Genomic DNA, 21562 nt, shown 5'->3' with positions numbered 1-21562 from the left:
AACTGATCGAAATATCAGCGCTAAGACTCATTACATTTGTCTTTATTTAAGGCAGATTTATGGTACGTAGAAATTATATGTATGGTTCCCAAGCAACTTGCTTGTAATACAACATCTATAATTAATAAAATATTACCGAACACAAACTTTTGCCTGTAATATTTGAAAAACCAATACTACACATTCATGAAATAAAAACTTCATTGTTACCGAAAAATATCTGATTCACATTGAGTATTTACACATCCGAAATGAACACCATTTACAATGAAAACACATGGATATCCCCCACTTCCTACCTTACGCACAAACAGTTCAAACTCCAGTAAGTACGTTAATGATTGTAATTTGTGTTTGCTGAACAAGATTCAAACAGTTTGAATAAAGTTCTGCCTACAAACATTCTCCATTTCAATTTAAAACACAAGTCACTGAAATCTAGATGGTATCTGTCCTGCTGGTTTATTTTTGCAGATTAACTAAGAATCAATTTCACTTAACGGCTTGTTATTATGCAAAATGCATATCAATTTTACGGTCTCAAAACACTTGACTGAGAACAAACATGCCCGACTTGTCTCTCCTGCACTGAAATCAAAAGGTCAATAAAAGGTTGAAAATTCATTAACTAGAATCAAAAAAGGCCAGTTTTTTCTGTTTTAAAATATTTCCTTAATTGCTTCAGGTTTCAATTAACGACCAAAAAAGGTCTATTGGGGATCTACATTGTAAATGACATGAAGCGTAGTCAGGTAAAAATATTGAAAATTGCGCCCGTCCCGAGAATTTTCGAATGGTTAAAAGATGTCAGAATCAATCAATCCAGTTTAAGGTTCTTTAATTTCTGTGTTATTCTCCGGTTATAAAAAATGGAAAGTGTGAAAGGCAGACATTCTAGAGTAATTGCCATTTATTAATCAAATATTAATCGTTTTTACTGACATTTGTGTGTATTTATTTGAAACATCAAAAAATAATTACGGAAACAGTAAATTTGGTAAAACGAAAGTATTGGTTTAGCAGCAAAAATAACCCTACAAAAAGGAGTGAGTATTACCCTGATCCTTAACCGTTTCATAGTTGCCATTATTTGTATCTTAACACTTTAATACCGATCAAATAGTTTCTTTAAATCTATAAAACTGTCCATTCAAAGAAGGTGTTGCAGTTCCTATGCTAATTTTTTCTAAAGGAGTTGCAGATAAAATAGAAAAAATAAAAGTTAAAGATTTCGATGTAAATCTTTTTTCATGCAACGTTGTACATAAAGCAGTGTAGAATGTTATTTGGAAAGTTAGTACTAACTTATTTAAGACCATGAAATAAATTTGAAAATGGTTACACAGACAAATGTGGCAGAATGCACGCTATATAAAAGGGGAATCCTCATCATTGTGAAAAAATGCCTCCTTGAAACAAAATTAATTTAATCTTAACGTTTATAGTAAGACAATTTCTTGAAAACTGCCATTTCCGATTTTTGTTTCAAAGAGGCATATTTTTAAAAAACCTGACTTTTGGAAAAAATCATTAATACCTTTGAAATCTAAAAACGATGTATTTAATTTCCCCTCGGTAATTTATGTCTAGAGTAGTCGAGTGGTTACGCAGTTAGAATAAGTTAAAACTCTGTCTTACATTTTTGACTGGGTTCGAATCCAGAAAAAGTTGGATTTTTTAAATTTTAATTTTATTTCTTTTAATCGCATGGAAAGGTTATGTATAGATATAATTTAAGAATGTCTGAATAAAATTATTTAAACCCTTGTTAATGTAATATTTTGCATGTCTGCTTTTTTTTTCAACATTACTGTGTGGGGTCCTCTTTATAAACTTGAAAAATATTTTCTTCTGAACAAGAGATTTCAAAACAATGTACTTAGTATGCATCAATGTAGAAAGTTGATTTTTCACCCTTTTTATGAAATAAACGGGTATGTTGATTTCAAAGATACATGTACAGGTTGTTAAAAGCAAACAGAATCATTTGAGAAAGTATGAATCGGTGATGAAACAATAGGTTACTGCAAATATGTACGGAAACATTTGTACTTTTTGACTAAACTTAGCGTTTATTTAGATACTATAGAAACATAGAATGATTATAATTACAACTCTGACGGTTTTAAAGAGCCAGAATCAGATTTATTCATGTATCTCAAGAATGATATTTTAAACAAGCCGGACAGTAGATATCAAATTGAGATATGTTATAACATTCAAATATACAGAAATCATGTATAATTATAGTAATCTTTCTAACTGTAACCAAATACATTTACCAGTATTTGGTGGCTGCCGTGTGTGATAGAATTGCACGTAAAATGTTTGTTTATTTTGCCTCATACGGAACATACCCGCTATGTAAATATAGTCGTTTACGTAATGTGTCTATAGTTAGATGTGGCTCTCAAGCGATACGGATATTTAAAGGTCTTTTCTACGTTAGGGAATAGTCCCACTGTTTTGCAACACCTTCTTTGCTTTAATCGATGCTGATTAAATTCATTTTGTTTCAAGTGCAGCTTAATTTGTTTTATTGCCACATATATTGTAAAATGAAATCAAATATCAAGCTCTAGTTTTACTTCAATAAATGGAGCTAATAACTCCAATCTTAATACAATCATAATGCTGAAGCAGTTTACACGTTTGCTAAATGAATACATACAAAATATCAGCCGTAAAGCAATTCATTACATGTCTAAACGGTTTAAACCCAGTTTATATGAGTTTGAATAAGGCAGCTTTTATATTATCTTCTTAAATCAAATTTTACCTATAGAAAATGAATGATAATATAAGAAGTCAAAACTTTGTATATAAAATAAAATGATTATAGATAATATCTTTGCTCTCTTTATCCACGTATGAATTATACTTTTAACATAGATAAATAATTTTCCTTATTGAAATTTTTTATGTATTTCATGCGAGTGATCGACTTTGAGATTAATAAAAAAAAGAAGCTCTTTTTTTAAAAACTAAAACCGAATTGATTACTCGAAGATGATAAATAAATAATTTACTGTTTAGGACATACATACATAAACGTGAACCTTTATAGCCAAAGCGGAATCACGATTCATAATACATATATATATATATATATATATGTCTTGAAAAGTATTTCACAAGTATGATATACAATACAATTAAAACAATATTGAGTTGAATTCCTACAACAATGGAATATGGAGTAAATCGAACTCATTGCATTTTTAAGGACATGCAAAAGAAAGTAAAAGAAAGAAAATATGTTGTGCGTCGTGTAGCTGGTCATATCATTTACTAAGGTAGATTTGAGGGCAAAGGATACACGAAGTGAAATTGACACAGATGTTATGTTTGGTAAGGGCCAAACAAAAAAGACTTTAATTTTGACTTTGAGGTTTTATACTCTAAGAAAAGGGTGGAGAGAGAGAGAGAGAGAGAGAGAGAGAGAGAGAGAGAGAGAGAGAGAGAGAGAGAGAGAGAGAGAGAAGTAACGAGAAAAAGAAAAACATAATGATAAATAATGATGTAGCTGGAGAAATTGGTGCTTTATCAAATTCAGAAATAAAGTCTTGATGCAGTAAATTCCAATCGAAATCGAACCAAAAAAGAATAAAAGGACTTAACGTATGAATTAAGGTATCGGGAAGTTCAAACCTTTCTTGGGGCCAAGAATCCCTATTTCTATACAGAACCGATCAGACCCAAGCTAATACCAAAGTAAACCTCAACTACACCCTGGGTTTACTTTTGGATTTACTTGGGTTTACCCTGGGTCTGTTTTTTGAAAATGTGGGTCCACTCGGGGTTTACTTTGGGTTTACTCGGGAATTGCTTTTAAGGTCAACTGTACACACTGAGTTGTGAAGCAGACCCATCTTTTATCTTACCACCCTACTGCCTGTAATTCCTGCCCTGTGTATATTCAGATTACACATGTATTGTCTGCTTTCAAAGGTATACTGATCGGGGTTGACCCTCTGTGTCCATTCTGGGTTTTCTATAGCGTTAAGTCTTGGTCCTCTCTAGTTAACCAAGAGTAAACCCAAAGTGAACCCAGAAAGTAAACCCAGGGCTTAGTTGGGACTTACTTTCTGTTTGGTTGGGTCTAATAATCGGTACTGTACGAAATTTATACGTGGCTTTCATGGTTTGAGGAAGCAGTGATTCTCTGTGTGAGTTGTGTACTTCCCGTAGTGTGTGAAGACTTAAAAGTAACATGCAGGAATCTAAACCTCTCATTCATCCCAAGTTCACGAAACATATTTTTCACGCGATCGTTCAAGACAAAAGAAATCATGATGTACAAACCCTGAAGAGCATTAAATATTGTTACAAGATAGGAAAATGGAGACAAGGCAAACAGACCGTCGATAACCTGTAGCAACCACGCTGTTCCTGTCAAAAGAAACAATTTGAAGTAAATGAAGAGATCGTTTCTACAATGGGAATTAGCCGTTTCCATTGTCGGGGCATCATGGATTTTATAAAAAGTAACTGAGAATAAAATGAAATTTACGAAACAAATAACAGTTATAGGAATAATAAAAGCGAACAGTTGAGTATCTCTGTCAAGTGTGAAGCAAGCGTATCCCCCAAAACCAGATAGACGAGAAGGCGATAAAATAACATGACATCCTATAGTGATAACGGTGAGAAGGAGAGGCACTGAAAACGAATATATCATATACCACACTACGGTTTGAGTGCAAAACGATTTGTTCTGAAATCTGGCGTTACAAACAAACACACGACACATGTGAAAACAACATACACTGGCGGTCGTAAATACCGACACCCAGAAATAGTATGTTAAAATGCCCACTCCTTCACACACCACGGTATTCACAGTAAAAAAGTCTTTCAATAGTGAGAAAAGTTGAGCAAAGAATAGGGATCCTACGAAACACATCAAATTCTGTCCCGGAATGGATCGCAATTTTTCAAGAACGCAGTACACAATGAATGTAATACACAGAGCAATCAAAGAGATACATGTAGAAAAGATTGATATAACTTGAAGAGCAAGTGGAAACTCTGATCGTTTTGATTGTCTTTCAAGGGTTGTTAACGCCATAACACCGGAGGAGAGATCACTAGCACAAATGTGGAGAGTATTGTTGACCCCCCGAAAAAATTCATTGTGATAAAACGTTCGATTCAGGTATTTGACAAACGCTTGCAAGCCGTCCGAAGAAATCGTATATTTATCGGGATTAAGCAACACTTGTGGACAGAACAGCAATTTCGTTATATCCGTGCCGGGATCGCTTCTATCATAAGAGGAAAAGCGATATTCCAGGAGACCATTACAGAATGGAGTCGAGTACATTTCAGTCTTAGAAATTGGAAGGAACCAAGCATGAATACTTTTATGAATGTTTATTGATATGTTTCCCCAGGACCGAGTTTTCGAAGTCGCATTGAATAGGGAGTGTTCGATCATATCGGAATCCAAAAATTTAGAACCAGATTTTCTGCGGAAGTATATCCTTACGAATGCTTCAATCGAAAGAGGGTTAAGTTTGGATACTTCGATCATCCTCTCACATGTCCTGTTAACTCGATGGTAGTATTTAAAATCAAGAATTTCCAAATCTGAATCATTGGAGAGATCTTCTATAACAATCGATTTTATCTTTTGAATGACATCATATTTGTAAATCTCCATTATGATCTCTGAATAAATGACCGCCTGAAATGCAACATTATAGGTTTTTGATTTGTAGGATGAAATCATTGTTTTGCAAGTTCCATTCACTAGAGTTTTCCTTGGATTGCAGACAAGCTTTCTACATTCGTCCTACAAAAAAAAAGCAAATTGGAATGAAAACTATAGAATATTTTAATATTCAAATTGGTGATATGTGAAATAATAACCTTTATGTCACATGCTCAAACCGTTTTGACGGTTGCAGTTATAGGAATCATTCTCAAAGGCGAAATAAGGATAAAGGAACTTTGGAAAACCAAAAAAGAGCATGTGACAACAAAACTTTACAAGCAAAGTAATTGAAATAATGGAAATACAGCGCAGAATCAATAGCTTACGATATCAATTCTTATTATTCGAATTTGTCGATTTCAATTTCCAAGAAAAAGCAGTCTACATTTCTCGTAAGGTAACAAAATTTATATCAGGGATCAACATTTTTGATGTACTTTTGTTTAAAACATTATGTTAACCTTAAATTTCTAAACAGTTTTCAATTAAAAGAGGGGAAAATCATTAATTAAACTGCTCAAAATCTTACCTGATCAAAGACTTCATCATTTGAGCACTTTTCATCATTGTTGTTTTTAACTGTTTCCTCTGAGTAATCAAACAGTGAAAATATTGAACGGTATCCCCGACTAACGTAGATATTGTCGCTTACAGATGTTTTATATTGATAACAGACTGAACAGTATAGACTTCGTCCACCCCAACCATCACAACTGTCTGGGATATAATCATCAGAGCTTGGGACAAGATTGAAAGTACACTGCCGTGATAACCCATGATTGATAACTGATTCAAGGCTTTCTTCATTCTTAAAGTTAAATATTACAGGGCATATCATGGAGAATGTCCATGGGACAATTAATTTCCTGGGAGTGTTCGGAAAAACACATAGTAAACAAAAGTAATTTTTGTAAGTCAATGATGATTGAATATCAGTCAAAGGTATAAAACTAAGATAGTTTTCCTCATCGTCCGACTCGCAGAGACGTTTTATGAGTTCGTTGTTGTAGCTATCTCGACATTTGCTGATCATAAAGTAGTGATTATCTGAAGATGATGTACGCGGAATTGTTGAATTGACACAACCCCATGTTTTCAAAAGTCTTTTAGTCCATGCCTCATCAGGGTCGTTGCAGCAACTGTTTGTTTGATTGCAATCTGCTTTACAGGAGCATGACTGCTGTAACCCATTATCTCCTTCAGCATAGACATTTTCTCTCTCTCTACACCATTTATTTCTGTTGTTCCAGTTGATAAATTTCACATTTATTTGATCTTGTGACCTTTGCTGCATTTCAATACTTTCACTTAAAGTGGAATTCAACGCAAAATTAAAAGAACGTATGGAATATTTAGACAAATACACAAGTTTTGAAACGTTATTGATATCAGTCAAAGTATGAAATTTGTTGTAAACCTGAATAGTCAGATCAACGTCTGCATACTTGAAGTCACCTTCATCAGTTTTAGGTAAATTGCAATCTTCGCAAAATTTATTCTTGTATGGATAAGTCAGTAAATCCACGCTTTTATTAAGACATCCGTTTGCGATACTTTCTTCTATATATTTCAGTTTTCCTGTAACATTGCAAGTTGAGATTGGCGGGTCGAATGATTCTTCCTGAATATTACACAATAAACAAAACGGATTCTTAAACGCGCCAATGGGCAGGTTGGTCGATTTACACGCTTCTTCCATGTGTTCATCGAAATCTGACACAGTTCCTGTTGCATTGCATTCGGCGATCAGATGGACATTTTTGTCACATATTCTGGGAAGAATTTCTTTTAATTCTTCAGTTGGTTCGTACGTTATGTTACACTGCAAGGTATTGAGTGATTTCCAAAGCTCATCAACACTGGAAAAGGACATTTTTTCAACATTACAATCTGTCTGAATTAGCCACGGGACAATGGAAAGGTCCTTGTTACACCTTGCACATTGGACGTTGCTGTACGTTATGTTGGTGGCTGTAGAAGTTACTGGGTATCGCCTTAAGACATTCTCATCAGTGTTTGTCTCTTGACATCGTCTTACTAAATTTTCATCAGCATCTTGTGGACAATCATTTTTCATGAAGTACTCGACCACATCGTGTCCTTTATCTAGTTCAAAGGAAGTTTGTACACACGTGTTCGATGCAAAATCGGGACAACAGTCTCCGTGTATTCGACATATATCCTCACAGCTACACACAGGGCAGCTTATGTTGATTCGTCCGCTTTCTTCATAACCTGGTGTTGTTAACAAGTCTTCATTACAGATTGAATCCCGACCACATAGATATACATACTGGTTCATTATATGCTTCAAATTAATATTCAGGTCAACAGCGGTAGTTATTTTAAGGAGAGTAAACAGACCCAGTAATGTAGAGATAGAAGGCGACAATCGGCCATTGTAGTCTGAAAAAGTTAACACAAATTACACAAAAGTTTTCAGGAAGTTAGAGTGAATATCTTAAAATCTGAACAACATAAGTTAATTGTACTTCTTTGTACATGTATTTTAATTAGCTGTATGTAGATGGTGAATACATTAACATTACCAGAATCGGTTACACGGTAAACATCGAAAAGGAACGTTCTTTACCCTGCGATTCAATTTTTAAAAGAATTTATAAGTTTCATAATTAAAAATGATTAAATTTGGCCAAGATATTGCGCAGCTATTGAAATTCTTTTAAGAAATCAAAACATAAAATGTAAAATGAACATATTTTAGAAACGTGTTAGAATCGAAACATGTACATATGCGAGATTGACAGTTGCCCTGTGGGGGAATAGGTCACATACGGCCATGACAATTTCTAATCGGTGATTAATGTTCCATAATTTATATTGATAACAAAATTTATGTCTGTAAACCAATTTTCCACATAATCAAAATGAAAACCAAATAGATTAGCTTACTAGATTGTAAAAATTTGCTTAATTAAAGAAGACTTTAGTTTTATATATAATATTTCCACATATTCAAATTTCGATGTACCTTTTGTTCTTGCTTAATTGCTTTTGAGTTGTTGAAAATGCTGATTTTTAAGCTTGATTGCTTTGTTTAAATTTGACTTTTACTTATTTCATAGCTAGTTATTTGATAAAGGTTTATTGCTAATAATGCATGTTTTATAAAACAGTAAATGAAATTTTTATTAACCCGACAAAAGGAAAATTTAAAAAAAGTAACTAGAAACTCAAAAACAATATTAACCTGAAATACTTTGATAAACATAAATAAACAAATACTCACGCATGATAAATCGTTTCTGGTGTTGTTGGTAGCTGGACACTAAGGAAATGATTACTGAGACCTCACTAGTAAGTAGACTAAATTACTGTAATACATGTTGGATCGACCCCGATAAAGAATGAACAATTTAATATAATGCACACGGCACTATTTACTTCCACAAATGTTGTCATCCTGAGAGTTCGATAACGTGTCCCCGACATTAAAATACTCATTAAGCATTTTACGCTGCTGAAGTTTTGTCGAGAAATTGCATGCAAAGGGTTAATTTTTACCCTGATTTAACATTTGCTAATTTGAAAATCGTTTGAAAAGTAATGACACCATGCACGTATCCGCACTAATCCATGTGCTTTTTTTCTTTCGAAACGCAAAGTTTAGCTTAATCATGCATCCACTTGCGCAACTTTCTGAGGAGAGAGATGAAGAACTGTTTACTGTATATAATGGGATTGTGGTGTGTGTAAATGTACAGGAGCTTGTGTACAAACAAAAAAACGTATTTTAAAATCACCAGATAGCATACTTAAATTGAAGGGGGTTTACTTTGGCTGTTTTATTTTAATCGGTTGTTCTATTCCTGTAGCTAGTACATATAATTGATCATTTACCAAATTGATGCATGAAGGCATCATGTGACTTAAAATGTTACATTATACATGTGCCTTTTTGTATCAAAGTTTGTATTAAAAGCCTTAAATCAGCAAATTCATGGGTTTTTATTTTCATTTCCGGCGATGGCCTTTACTTTATCACAATATATAATCCCTCGCTAACTAGAATATTCCAGATACATCATACATGTGCCCTTTGTATCAAAGTTGGTATAAAAAGCATTCATGGCATTTTATTCTCATTTTCGACGATGACCCTTACATATGTACGTTATCACGAAATATAATCCGTCGCTAACTAGAAAGTTCCAGTTCCCTACCATTTCAGTAGATATTACTGTTATATTCCTATTTGAATGTTCGTATTTCGATATTAAGGGAAAATAAAAACAGCTTTAATTGTGGTATTTAGTCTGAATCACCGTCATAAATGTATGTGAGCGCTTGGCAGCTGCGACAGTGGCAGAACAGCTTCACATGAAAGGTAATATAAATCTAATTACACTGTTATTAAATTATTGCAGTATATGCGAGTTAGGAATACCCCCAGGGACATTTACTCCGGTCGCGGTTTAATAATTCTGAGCACAATGAAAAAGTTACGCATTTGAAAATTTTAGGAGAGATATCCCAGGTATTAGTACCTGTAACTCAATCTGGAGGAGGCTGGGCCTATATCCACAAACTACCCATCAAATCTATATTAAATTTTTTTACACCCGATTATTTTTTCTTAGCTGAGAACCATCTTTTTTTTAAACCATGAAATCAAAAAGTCAAAAAAATTTGTTATGTACAACAGATAATTGCAACAACTTTTAATCCTAAATAAATTTGAAGGATTGTTTTTTGCTGATTGCTTAAAACTATATTAAATATTCAAATGTTTTAGCAGAAAATTTTCAATTTTCAATAATTTTTATTTATCTTTATGCAGATTTATTCTTCTCAAGGAGATTAATGCAGTCTAAAAATGGCTCGAACCATCCAGAGCCCATGCTGTTGGCGATGAGGTACCCTCTCCTCTCCAATGGTATACTGGGGACTAGTCTCTCTATCACCAGGGTCAGCATACTTCATATACCTACATGTACTAGGAGGTCCAATGCTATGTTAGATTTCACGGTTCCAATAATGCCGTGAGCAATGTCGTTTAATTAAATATAGTCCCAGTCTGAGAGATGCATGACAATAAATGCAGCATTGGTTATTCCGTAGCCCTCGGTGGCAAATGGTTTGGGTCGGGGTCAGGGATGTCGTAATTTGCGAATTTCCTTTTTTTTTTAATTGTAAAGATTTTGTTTGATGAGCCTTCCCCACCCACTTTAAAATCGATGCTACGTGCCTTGTATTCGCCAGGTGGACCCCTGTAGGAGATGTCGAGGTACGAAAATGATGATGAAAGGGATGCTCTTGTTTTATCGTTAACCAGTGGAATGATGAAAATAATTCGGTGAACGATTCCTTTGGGTGTTTTGTGTTTCGGTTTGCGTCTTAGCGAGTTGGTTTTTTTTTTCTTCAATGTTGCTACCCTCATCATGTTCTGGATTATATTAATAACTTGTTGAAATAAGTACGTCTAGCTATGGAGTACATTAACAACTGCAGCAGAGTTACTATTGCTGCACATCGCAAAATATTATTTCGACGCAATTACTTGCAGTAGACACACGCATCTCTCTCTCTCTCTCTCTCTCTCTCTCTCTCTCTCTCTCTCTCTCTCTCTCTCTCTCTCTGTGTAATGGTTAAATGCTCTTTATATATTGTCTTGTTTCTCCAATGGGCTTCCGTACCTGCGGTTACAATAGGCAATAAAAATGCACAAGACGTTTTGTTAAGACAACGGCGCGACAGACGAGGAATAGACGATCTTATTGCTCAACAGGTTTGTTTTCTACGCAATTCTTTTAAAACAAGGGGGATATAATCTTGCAGAAAAATTAGACCAGTATTATTTTTGCAGATTATTTATTTATTAAATCTTATTCATATTTATTGTTTTATCTTATTTCGTTGATAATACGCATGTTTTGTTACATCATGAATTGAGAGATAAATTGATGACGTGCCCCCGAGGCTTATTTTTTGACATCGTGACAATTAATAATAGTAAACAGAAAGAATTCTGTCTTTGCAAATGAATGTATTTCATTTGTATTTGTTTTCTTCCTTGCGCACTATAAGGACTAAAAGGACCATCAAATTGAACTTATTTTAAATCAAAGAAGTCCACACATTTACGCATTTCAATTAATCTCCACCATTTTATTTTTCTTATGATATGTAAATGATATGTTAATGCAACACTAAATTTGGAACCGGTCGAGTGATATTAATAATTCTTAAACACAGGGTCGTAAACATGCATTCATTTTTAATTACAAAATTTAAAAAGTAGATAGATAGATAGATAGATAGATAGATAGATAGATAGATAGATAGATAGATAGATAGATAGATAGACTTCGGAAGCATGATTTAATGAAATCTGATTTCTTCTTCTTCAGCCAGACCGCTTTTGATGGCTTCAAGATACAGCCTAGGAGGGTCACTCCTGATTATTGCCTGTATCCTACCAGCATTGATCCTAGGATGTCCAAAACAATGCGTCTGTAGAGGTAACAATGTCAAATGTCCCGCGGCAGTTCATTTTCCTGAATCGTTTCCAACAAATACTGAAAAAATTCTTTTTGATGAGTACACTGTGACAGAACTACCCCCGAAAGCTTTCCAAAACCTTCCTAATTTGACCACGCTGTCATTTAGTCGCTGCAATTTCGGACAAATAAGCGCATGCGCAATACCAAGCAATCATAAAAATTTGAAAACAATTTTGTTCGATCTGACTGTGATTGGTGAGATCAAACAAGGGGCTTTTACACATCTTAGTCCGGTGTCCATCACGTTCAGCAAGTCGAAAATTACAACAATGAAAAGTTACGCATTTTGGAATATCAAGACAAAGCTACAACTCACTTTCACGAACACAACAGTGCACAAGATGGAACCATTTGCGTTTAATAATGTTACCTCTGACCTGGGTATAAAATATGAAAATGGTCGGCTGAAACATCTAAGAAGTGCTGCGTTTGCCGATACTCAATTCAACACTGTTGAGTTGAAACAAGTCGCTTTTGATAATTTGGAGTGCAATGTCTATCCGAGACTAGGTCTCACCAAATCGCTGATCATTTCTGGATGTCAATTTCAGTGCACTTGCGATATTGTGTACATGAAAAATATATATGCCTCTGAGGTATGGCTAAAGGATTTGGTTGAAACGGGGACATGTACCGGCCCAGAGGCGCTACAAGGCGCGAGCGTCAAAGATGTCCTGGATAATGATAAAATACAAAACTGTCCCGCGAGCAAACAGGTGCCCGACAACTGTAAACCTATCCAAGAAATTCCGGAACACGTTTGTACAGACAGAATCATAATGGGGGATGAAGAATCAAACGGATCGGGATCGAAGTCCAACACAAATAAAAAGGGTGGAAACGCTGCTGAATGTAGAAGGTCGTCTTGGACACTGTTGTCATTAGTCAGCATCATCCTTCTGGTTTTATAAATACGGACGACGCGAATTCTTCAATTTGTCCTGTAGATTAATATAGATATTTTTTTTAGATCAAATGGTATCGATATACATGTATACACATGTATTATCAAATTAGCTGACTGCAGTTCTGTAGCTCCCGGTCAGGAATCGAAAAAATTGAATGGACGACCTGGTCGAGTTTTTTATAAACCGGGAGCTATAGACTTCCAACTGTTATCAAATTTTTTTTAAAACATATTAAAGTCTTGGAGCTAAAATACTGCAAAAAGTAAGCCGATTTATGAAAAGCTCGGCATTTGTGCTGCATGTTAGCTTGATTATAAAAGATGTGTATATACATACATAATTTAATGTAAAACTACAGCCTCGTGTCTTCACAAAATATAGTCTGGACCAAACAAAAACTTGAAAACTGCTATTCCATCAGCCCTCAACAAAAGAGATTTTCAAAGAGTTGGTACGTTCAAAGTATTACATGAACTCATCAGACATTTGTAATCTATATGCAATGTTTCACAAATAAATTTGAAGTTTATTCTATATGTGTATTTTGTCTGTTTCTTTTATGGTGGTTTAATGACGCTGGGTACACGTTGTCAACAAATCATCCATTAGATCCATGTCAGCTGTAGATTTGTAAACATTCTTTTTTGCCATAGACTAATACTTAGTCAAGTAAAAATCAAAGCATTTTGACTTTGAAATTTGAACATTTTCCCATGTCTTATACAGAACTCTTTGTGTAAAGGAGGTAAATATAGCCTAATAATGGCCACCACCATCCAGCTCAAATTTAGCTTTGCAAAAGCCTGGCTGTATGCAGAAATGTACATGGTTACTTTTAAATAGCACAACTGCACAGAAATAAATGTAGGTAGTTGTCTCATCAAAAAATCATTAGTGAATTAAAAGTATTTCAAAACAGAATTAAACTACAATAGTCCGGCCGTCAGTACTTTAATTTCATTGTCAGAGTTGTTAAAAAGTTATTAGTTACAAACCCTACCGATAAATGCATGCGGCGAAATACATACTTAGTCACTCAGTTAAACATGTAGGAATGCGCTTAAGGGAAAACCCACAAAAGCACTGTAAAGCATGTCCGCATGGGTTTACGATTCGCTCGATTCTCTCACATACACCCATGTACCAATTTCATGTACCGTCTTCATAATAACACAGTAGAGCGGAGCATTTTACAAATCCTTGACTTTGGAAGATGCATGCCCCCATTCAAAAAGGAGACTACAAAAAACCTTACCTTTACTTACTAGCGAAGATGGCCTGTCCGTGGTGCTGGAAACAAAATTCAGATGATGCCCAAAAAAAAATGTAAAAAAAAAAGTACCATACTCACACGTGCTTCCGTATCTAGTTTATATTTTTAGTTTAAACAATATTTATTGATATTTTACAATAGCAGGTACATGTATTTGACATAAAGTACAATAAGATCATACAAATCCCTCTCTTAGATAAGAAAATATATGAGAGGTGCAAATTACATGTATGTATGATGGAATAAAGAATCAGAAAGCTTATATAAAAGAGGAAAAAAGAGGTATCTCAACGCATGCACCACTAACCACCTGAATAAATAAGAGACCGTTGAACATTAAGGTGGAATAAAACATCATCACAAAATGGCTGACATCTGATCGAAACGAAATTTCGTTTTATAGAGAGAATTTTATTGAAGGCAACACGTAACTTACTACACAGCCAAATGGATAAAAGTGTCCGGCTTGTGATCTGTACATCCCGAATTCGAATCCTGCAGGGACTTTTGTTGTTACTTACTCAAGTGTTCATTTTTTATCCTTAAAATGCAAAATTTTTCGCTTTTATTTCACATATGTACATTTTATCTATCATTATATCTTTCAAAATCAAATAATGAACTATTAGTTTGAGTGAATTTTTCATAGTCAGGGTGTGTTGTTCCATGCACCTTAATTTATATTATACTATACACCGTTCAGGATAGAATTAGAGTTATCATTCTTTAGGCTTACAATGCTATATTTTCACAGTAAAGGAGAAACTTGATAATAATAAACAACCCGCTTAAATTAACTATTTACAAACTGTAAATGGTATTGCATTATATATTTGTATTTAACATAACTTATACTGTTTCAAAAAACCTTAGTATTAATTTTTCAAAATATGACAGGGGGTATAATTTCTAAACCATTGTGGAGCAATGGGGGGGGGGGGGGGGTGTTATGTTTAGTCAACCATTCTTTATCCACTTACCACGTATAGAATATAGTTTAAAAAAACAAAACAAACAACGACCTGGCCCCTCGATCAACTTCTTCGAAAATCAGTTAGAGAAAATTAGAAAGTACAGTCATATTCTGTTATATAGTATAATATAGATCCTGTATTTTAAGATAAAAGACAGATTATTTCTCTAACCGGATTAGAAATGATACTTTAACGATCTCTAAAATGAAATTTTGGTGTAGCATTTCACCATAAGAAGACGAATATATGTAACGTTATCAATAAAGTATCATGCATATAAAAACATAAACAATTGATATAAAGCGTGAGTTGGCCTTGGATTTTTATTTTCAATAAAGGAGGAAAGGTACAAACGCCCCAAACACAATGTACCTGTGAATGTATCTACATGTATCTAATAATATTTACTGTGGTTTATGAACAAAACCACAGTAAACCAATATATAATATATGATATTTAATATATTAATATATATTAAGGTGGCATGGGACACATCCAGATCTTGTGACGTACTGGTACTTCCTATCGAAATGAAACATTAAAGTCAAGCAGAATTCTATATTTATTTTCTTTCCCAAAAGTGTTACCTAACAGCGTAGCACAATGGGTTTTAAACGTTAACTACGAATCTGTAAGTCGTATGTTCGAATCCTGCATGGGCTTATATATTTTTTACCTCTTCAAAAATTTTAATGCACATTTTTGTACAAATATTGTAAAATTTGAAAATTCTAAACCGGTGAAAGTATTCTGATTATAACATGTCCTGTATATCCACATTAATATGGACAGGTGTCGGTGTCCCATGCCAGCAATCTCAAGGTTAAGCAGAACCAGTTTTTGTGACGTAAAATAAGCAAAGATTTTAAGAGGGGGATTAGAATTTTCGAATGCCATTAAAAAAATCTAACAATTTTATTCATTTTCTGTCTGATGAAAAATACCTGAAGTTTTTTTTAAAGAGAAGTTGTGGCCCTACAATTTTGGACCAATGCATGTAAAATAAATCGTTAAAGAATTCGAAGTGTATGTAGTTAATATATTGTACATTTTGTACTTACAACCACCCAGTAACTGGTAGAAAAATGGTATAAAACACAAATAGTAGACACGGTATACATTTTTCTGATTGAGACCGACAATTTGTAGAGCAGAACGGACCAGATACTCTTGGTCCGTTGGGTTCCGATAACTTTCCATTGATAACTTTACTTTGTTTTTTTTTAAAGACTAGTTTAAATTTTCCTGAGGAGAAGGGGTGGGCGGAACTCTTGACCTCCCGACCTTCTAGACTCAACCTAAGTTTGGTAAAAAGTCATATTGTTTGTTTATTTTGCTTGTCAATGTTTGGGTAGGTCCCTTCTCAATGACCATTGCTAAACGCGCCTGTATTACATGTATAATAATGTATACATGTGTATACCCCCCTTCCCTCGTAATATCACACACTTAATAGGCCTATTGCATTTCAGTACAAATTCCTCGTACATTTAACAAGAATGATTCAGTAATTTTGAACACCTGTTGAGAAAAACAAAGACCTCAAGGACACCCAGTCTACGAGTCCGTCACATGACTATTTACAGTTGGGGCGAAATGCTCTGGAGTCGATCACTGATAGAACCGTATATCAAGCAGTCATCAGTTGTCACTGATGTGCTGTGATCGATGTTCTCTCCTTTTCGCTGTTGTTTGGAGAACTGGACAAATCTGCCTAGAAGAACAGAAGACTGGCTACGGCTACCTATGTTCTGAGCGACCAATGTGCACCTGAATATTATCCAGGTACATGTAAAAGCTGTCACCTGTTTACCTGTCACCTGTTTACCTGGTGTTTTTTTTTGTTACTTTGTTCATTTGGATTTTTTTTAGCTGTAACAGGTGAAAAGATACAGGTAAGTTATCACTGTTATATAATATAAGTATCTGAATTTAAGTGAATAGGTTCTATTGACAAAAAATTGGTGATTTTTTAAAAGGATAACTTGCGAATGTTTTTGTTTTTGTTTTTTGGGGGGGGGGGGGGTGAAAATTGTGATTAACTTACAAATTTACTTGATCTGTATGAATAGGGTTTATCACTGTTTTTATATAATAGATAACATTTATGCAGAATAAAAGTTAATGTAAAGAGAAATTAAAATAATCGGGGATTATAATTTTAAAGTGTCTGTGTGTTGACATAAATATTTGCACAATTTAAAGTTCAACACATTTAAATTGACATTACCACATAAATGTTATTAATTTACTGAAAATTTAAACTGTGAATTGTAGGGTTACAATTTATTTACCTAAAATTATTATTTAAATACTGATGTAATTTCATTTTTGATTTGATTGACAGTTCCAGTTAAAAAATATTGAAATGACAAATATATATAAATTACGGTTAATGTAAAATCACTTACATGTGCGGATCCAGAATTTTTTTTCTAGAGGAGTCCATTTAATTGGATAAGTTGAACTTTTAAGGGGGGTCTGGACCTCTGCCCCCCCCCCCCCCCCAGTTTGTGGATGAATAAGCATTAGAAAAATAAACATACATGTATGTTAAACATTATGGAAAATAATATTGAACACCTGGGCATCATTATGTGCCACAATATTCAATATCCAATGACAGTTGATATATAACCGTGTCCTGAAATCATGCCAAATGTTATTAACCTGTAAGCTGTTGAATAAAAAAAGACCTTCAAAGAGAGAGAGAGAGAGAGAGAGAGAGAGAGGAGAGAGAGAGAGAGAGAGAGAGAGAGAGGATTGGAGGTCCCTATGGGCTTCATAGGAATCTGTCGGCTGACTCTCACAAAATCAATACCCTGCAACACGCTACAGGCCTCCATCTTTTTATGATTTGGTTTGGATCTATATGCTGTGATGAGACGCTAGCTGTGTTTCATTCACAGCACCATAGTCCCAATTATTGTTCTCAGAAACTGCCATATGTTCACATTTTGTGGTCCATACTACAGTGGGTTCTGATATATTCATTAATTGTTTTCCCTGGGCTTGTATATATTGGAAGAGCAGATGGGAGGTATGTCTTAATTATACATTTTGACATGTTAAAAAATCTCCTGTGACTATTTTATAGGCCTAAGCTATTTTCTTGAATTCATTGATTATGCAGGCAGGAAGCTAACTAGATTTAATATACAATAAACTCATTATTGACGTGGACACTTGATAGTTGTGTTAGCTAGCTTCTAGTACATCACCCAATATTTGTGCTTTTTGCTCTCTTTTTTTCACTGTCATTTTTCTGCTGTGAAATTGATTAAATGCTGATATTGATCTCTTTTAAGGTAAAGGGTGATAAGTGAAATTGTATCGTTACTTTAATATAATGATTGTCGTTTTTCCTTGAATATCAATAATGCATTTGATGCCATTGAAATTATTGCTTTTTTCATGTTAGCTATTCACATTTCATTATTTTTAAATGGGGGGGGGGGGGGGGTTAAAGATGGTGGGGACAGATGAGAGAGAGAGAGAGAGAGAGAGAGAGAGAGAGAGAGAGAGAGGGTGGTCAGATGGATGGACAGACATACAGATGGAGAGAGAGAAAGCAATGGAGAGAGAGAGAGAAAGATAAGCCATTTAAAGTTTCGAATTTTCAGTTATAAACTATATGATATGCAAGAACTGCGTGCCTCATCAGGTGTTGATATTTAACTATTTGTAGTTAGATGTACTGATTAATTTAGTTTACTAATGTTTGAAATGGTTTTGTGATTTGAAAATTAATAATTTATAATCTTATTTCATTGTTTTGATAATGAGCTGGCATTTACCCGGGGTGCTTGATTTATCAGATTATTTTTCTGTTCTTTCATTCCAGTATGACCCTGCAGAAATCAGAAATCTAGGGAAAAATATAAACTAATTAGACCCGAGAACAGGAGAGGTTGCTGATCAAAATGGAAGAAAACAGCTCTGGTGCGGGAACCCAAAAGGGAGAGAACTCTTTCATACTGGGAAGAAGTCAGGTAGACATGACCTTGAAGTTTCTGGGCTTGAAATTATTCAAGTTTAAAATGGGCAGGCAGTCTGCTATATACTCATTATAATATATAATTTTCAAATTTAGGAGAAAACTATTTTCCCACAATTGTAAATATCCAGCCCTGATTACTGTTTTATCTGCTGCTGTTGTAGCCTTGCCTATAAGGTTGTCTTAAGTTAATTCTGCGTTTAACGTAACATGTTCGCTTAGGTTTTGGAGAAATTTGGTTTTGAAAAAAACAAACAAACCCCTATTTTTATTTGATCAGTTCAATTATACTAAAATACTGCAATCTGTAGAAATTCGAAATGTTCAGAGCACATTATGGACTATAGATCAGATAGTCAATACGATTTTTAGGGAGGACAACCATTAAAGAAGTAGCCTACATGTAGCTTGAATACTCTCTGCATTTGTTTTATTGTAAATGAAATAGCATTGAAATGACGTTAAATGTATAGAATTAAAATGCAGATTCGTTTTACATGTAACATTGCTTCCAACTGTGTTATTATATCCATTGGTAGATATGTCCCATGATAAAAAATAAATAATTCTTTTGTCAATTACAATAATTACATGTAATAATGCTTTAATGCAAAGAGCTGTCAATTTTTTTTTACACTAATTTCTTAAACCTCAGACTTCAAATGATCGATCCATGGAAATGTAAACGATATTTTTTAAAAGAAAAATTATTTATTCCACAAAGCATTATTGATAATTTAAGGTAGCCAGACTTACTGGTCTGATGTGTTTTAGCAGACGTTAATGGTGTGTAAAACTGTTTGAGTGCAGGAAACACTAACTTAAGATGATGTAACAGGGATTGTTATTGATTGGTGGGGGCGTATATACACAGTCGGCCATTAATCACCCGATCCCCTGTCATTGATTGGACCTAATGAAGCCTAATCATTGATGTTCTAAGATAATTTCAAAGTTTTCATTTGTTTGCTGTTAGGTTTTAGAAACAGTTTAATATTTTTTTTTGGGGGGGGGGGGCTTATTTATAGTTATTCTTGTTTTACTGAAGTAAATCAATCAATTCAGTATACAAATGTATATAATTTACATGTATCATGTGTATCTTTAATGGACTTAAATGTTTGCCTTGAATGCCATATTTATTTATTTTTTTGTCAAATGAAAGGTACAAAAATTTACTGTCTAAAGCAATCCCAGCAGCCATCTCTATGTAATATATCCATTGAAAGTTTAGTGGTTTATTTTATTTAACAATTGTATCCTACAATGTATGACTGATGTTACATGGACATATATAGTGGCTATAGTCATCTTGTCCATGTAAATATAGATCAGGAAATGTCATCTCTCTTAACATACGGTCAGCCTGTTTCAGCTGTAATAAATCTACAGTTACAATTGAATCCTTCAGATAACTCACGTTATGTGCAGCATGCAGATTTGCAATTCAATTTTATGGATCATCTTGAACATCTTATTCTTTATGCTTGGAGAAATTATCGATCTTTGTTAGATCTGAAACCAGAATACATTCTATAGTGTCATGTGCTCTGAGTGTTTTGGACATTTGTGATCTCTACCCGTATTATTTGTAATGTCGCAGGCAGGTAATTCTACGCAGAATTCACTGGGAGGAGCTGAAACGGTGAGTCAGGTTGGTATCGGTAGTTAGCGGTGAACTGCAAAATGCTAATGCTGGTAGTGTTTTCAATAGTTTGTTAGAAACATGTAGCTCGCTAGGGTACTACAGATTCCTATAATTAAATGTAAGGAATATTCGTGTAAAATTGTGAGAAGTACACCTTGCAAATTTTTGAATCTTGCTTTTATTTTTTTGACAGTTAATTGTAATAAATATAAAATTGAGAGAAAAGATTGGTGCTTGCAATGTTATGTTTGCCATGTACATTATACAACTTGGTCTTCCATATATCACATAATATTTACATTTTCCAGTGTATTTGCCTGTGATAACACTATGTATCGATTTTGTACTATATAACCCATAATACAAATGACACCAAATTGAGGAGCCAGCGGGGTTTGCTTATTTATATTTAAATACTTAATCGTGCGATGGCTTAAAATTATATAAATATAAGTAATAAGGAATCATTCTTTGAATATTATGAGGTGATAATTTCGGTCAGGGCGTGATCAAATCTA

General features: G+C 34.1%; 2 protein-coding genes and 1 pseudogene across 8 annotated transcripts in view; 2 read left to right on the top strand and 1 right to left on the bottom strand.

The window, feature by feature from the left end:
• Positions 1-6985: 6985 nt before the first annotated feature.
• LOC128164023 (uncharacterized) lies at positions 6986-9072 on the bottom strand (annotated as a pseudogene).
• Positions 9073-11377: 2305 nt separating this feature from the next.
• On the top strand, positions 11378-13685 carry LOC128164025 (insulin-like growth factor-binding protein complex acid labile subunit). The gene is made up of 2 exons (XM_052827740.1): positions 11378-11468; positions 12091-13685. The coding sequence occupies exon 2, from the start codon at positions 12105-12107 to the stop codon at positions 13152-13154; it is 1050 nt and encodes a 349-aa protein (XP_052683700.1). The 5' UTR covers positions 11378-11468; positions 12091-12104; the 3' UTR covers positions 13155-13685.
• Positions 13686-17009: 3324 nt separating this feature from the next.
• LOC128164019 (putative sodium-coupled neutral amino acid transporter 11) overlaps positions 17010-21562 on the top strand; it is a 23005-nt gene continuing 18452 nt past the window's right edge. Inside the window, exons 1-4 of one of the 7 annotated variants that reach the window (XM_052827734.1) lie at positions 17010-17184; positions 17272-17294; positions 19244-19391; positions 21000-21041. In XM_052827734.1, the coding sequence (XP_052683694.1) occupies positions 19323-19391; positions 21000-21041 (111 nt within the window). In that variant the 5' untranslated portion in view covers positions 17010-17184; positions 17272-17294; positions 19244-19322. Of the gene's footprint in view, positions 17231-17271; positions 17295-18151; positions 18440-18462; positions 18708-19243; positions 19392-20999; positions 21051-21562 lie in introns of those variants that run through there. The other 6 variants (XM_052827729.1, XM_052827730.1, XM_052827733.1 and 3 more) reach the window with 6 other exon arrangements.

Source organism: Crassostrea angulata, chromosome 9 (assembly GCF_025612915.1).
Source record: "Crassostrea angulata isolate pt1a10 chromosome 9, ASM2561291v2, whole genome shotgun sequence".
Taxonomy (NCBI): Eukaryota; Metazoa; Mollusca; class Bivalvia; order Ostreida; family Ostreidae; genus Magallana; species Magallana angulata.
Note: the sequence above shows the minus strand (reverse complement) of the source record. Positions and strands in the feature narration are given on the sequence as shown.

What these genes read in the sequence shown, in the direction of transcription:
- LOC128164025 (XM_052827740.1), top strand. Translation starts at nt 12,105, where the DNA reads ATGGCTTCAAGATACAGCCTAGGAGGGTCACTCCTGATTATTGCCTGT.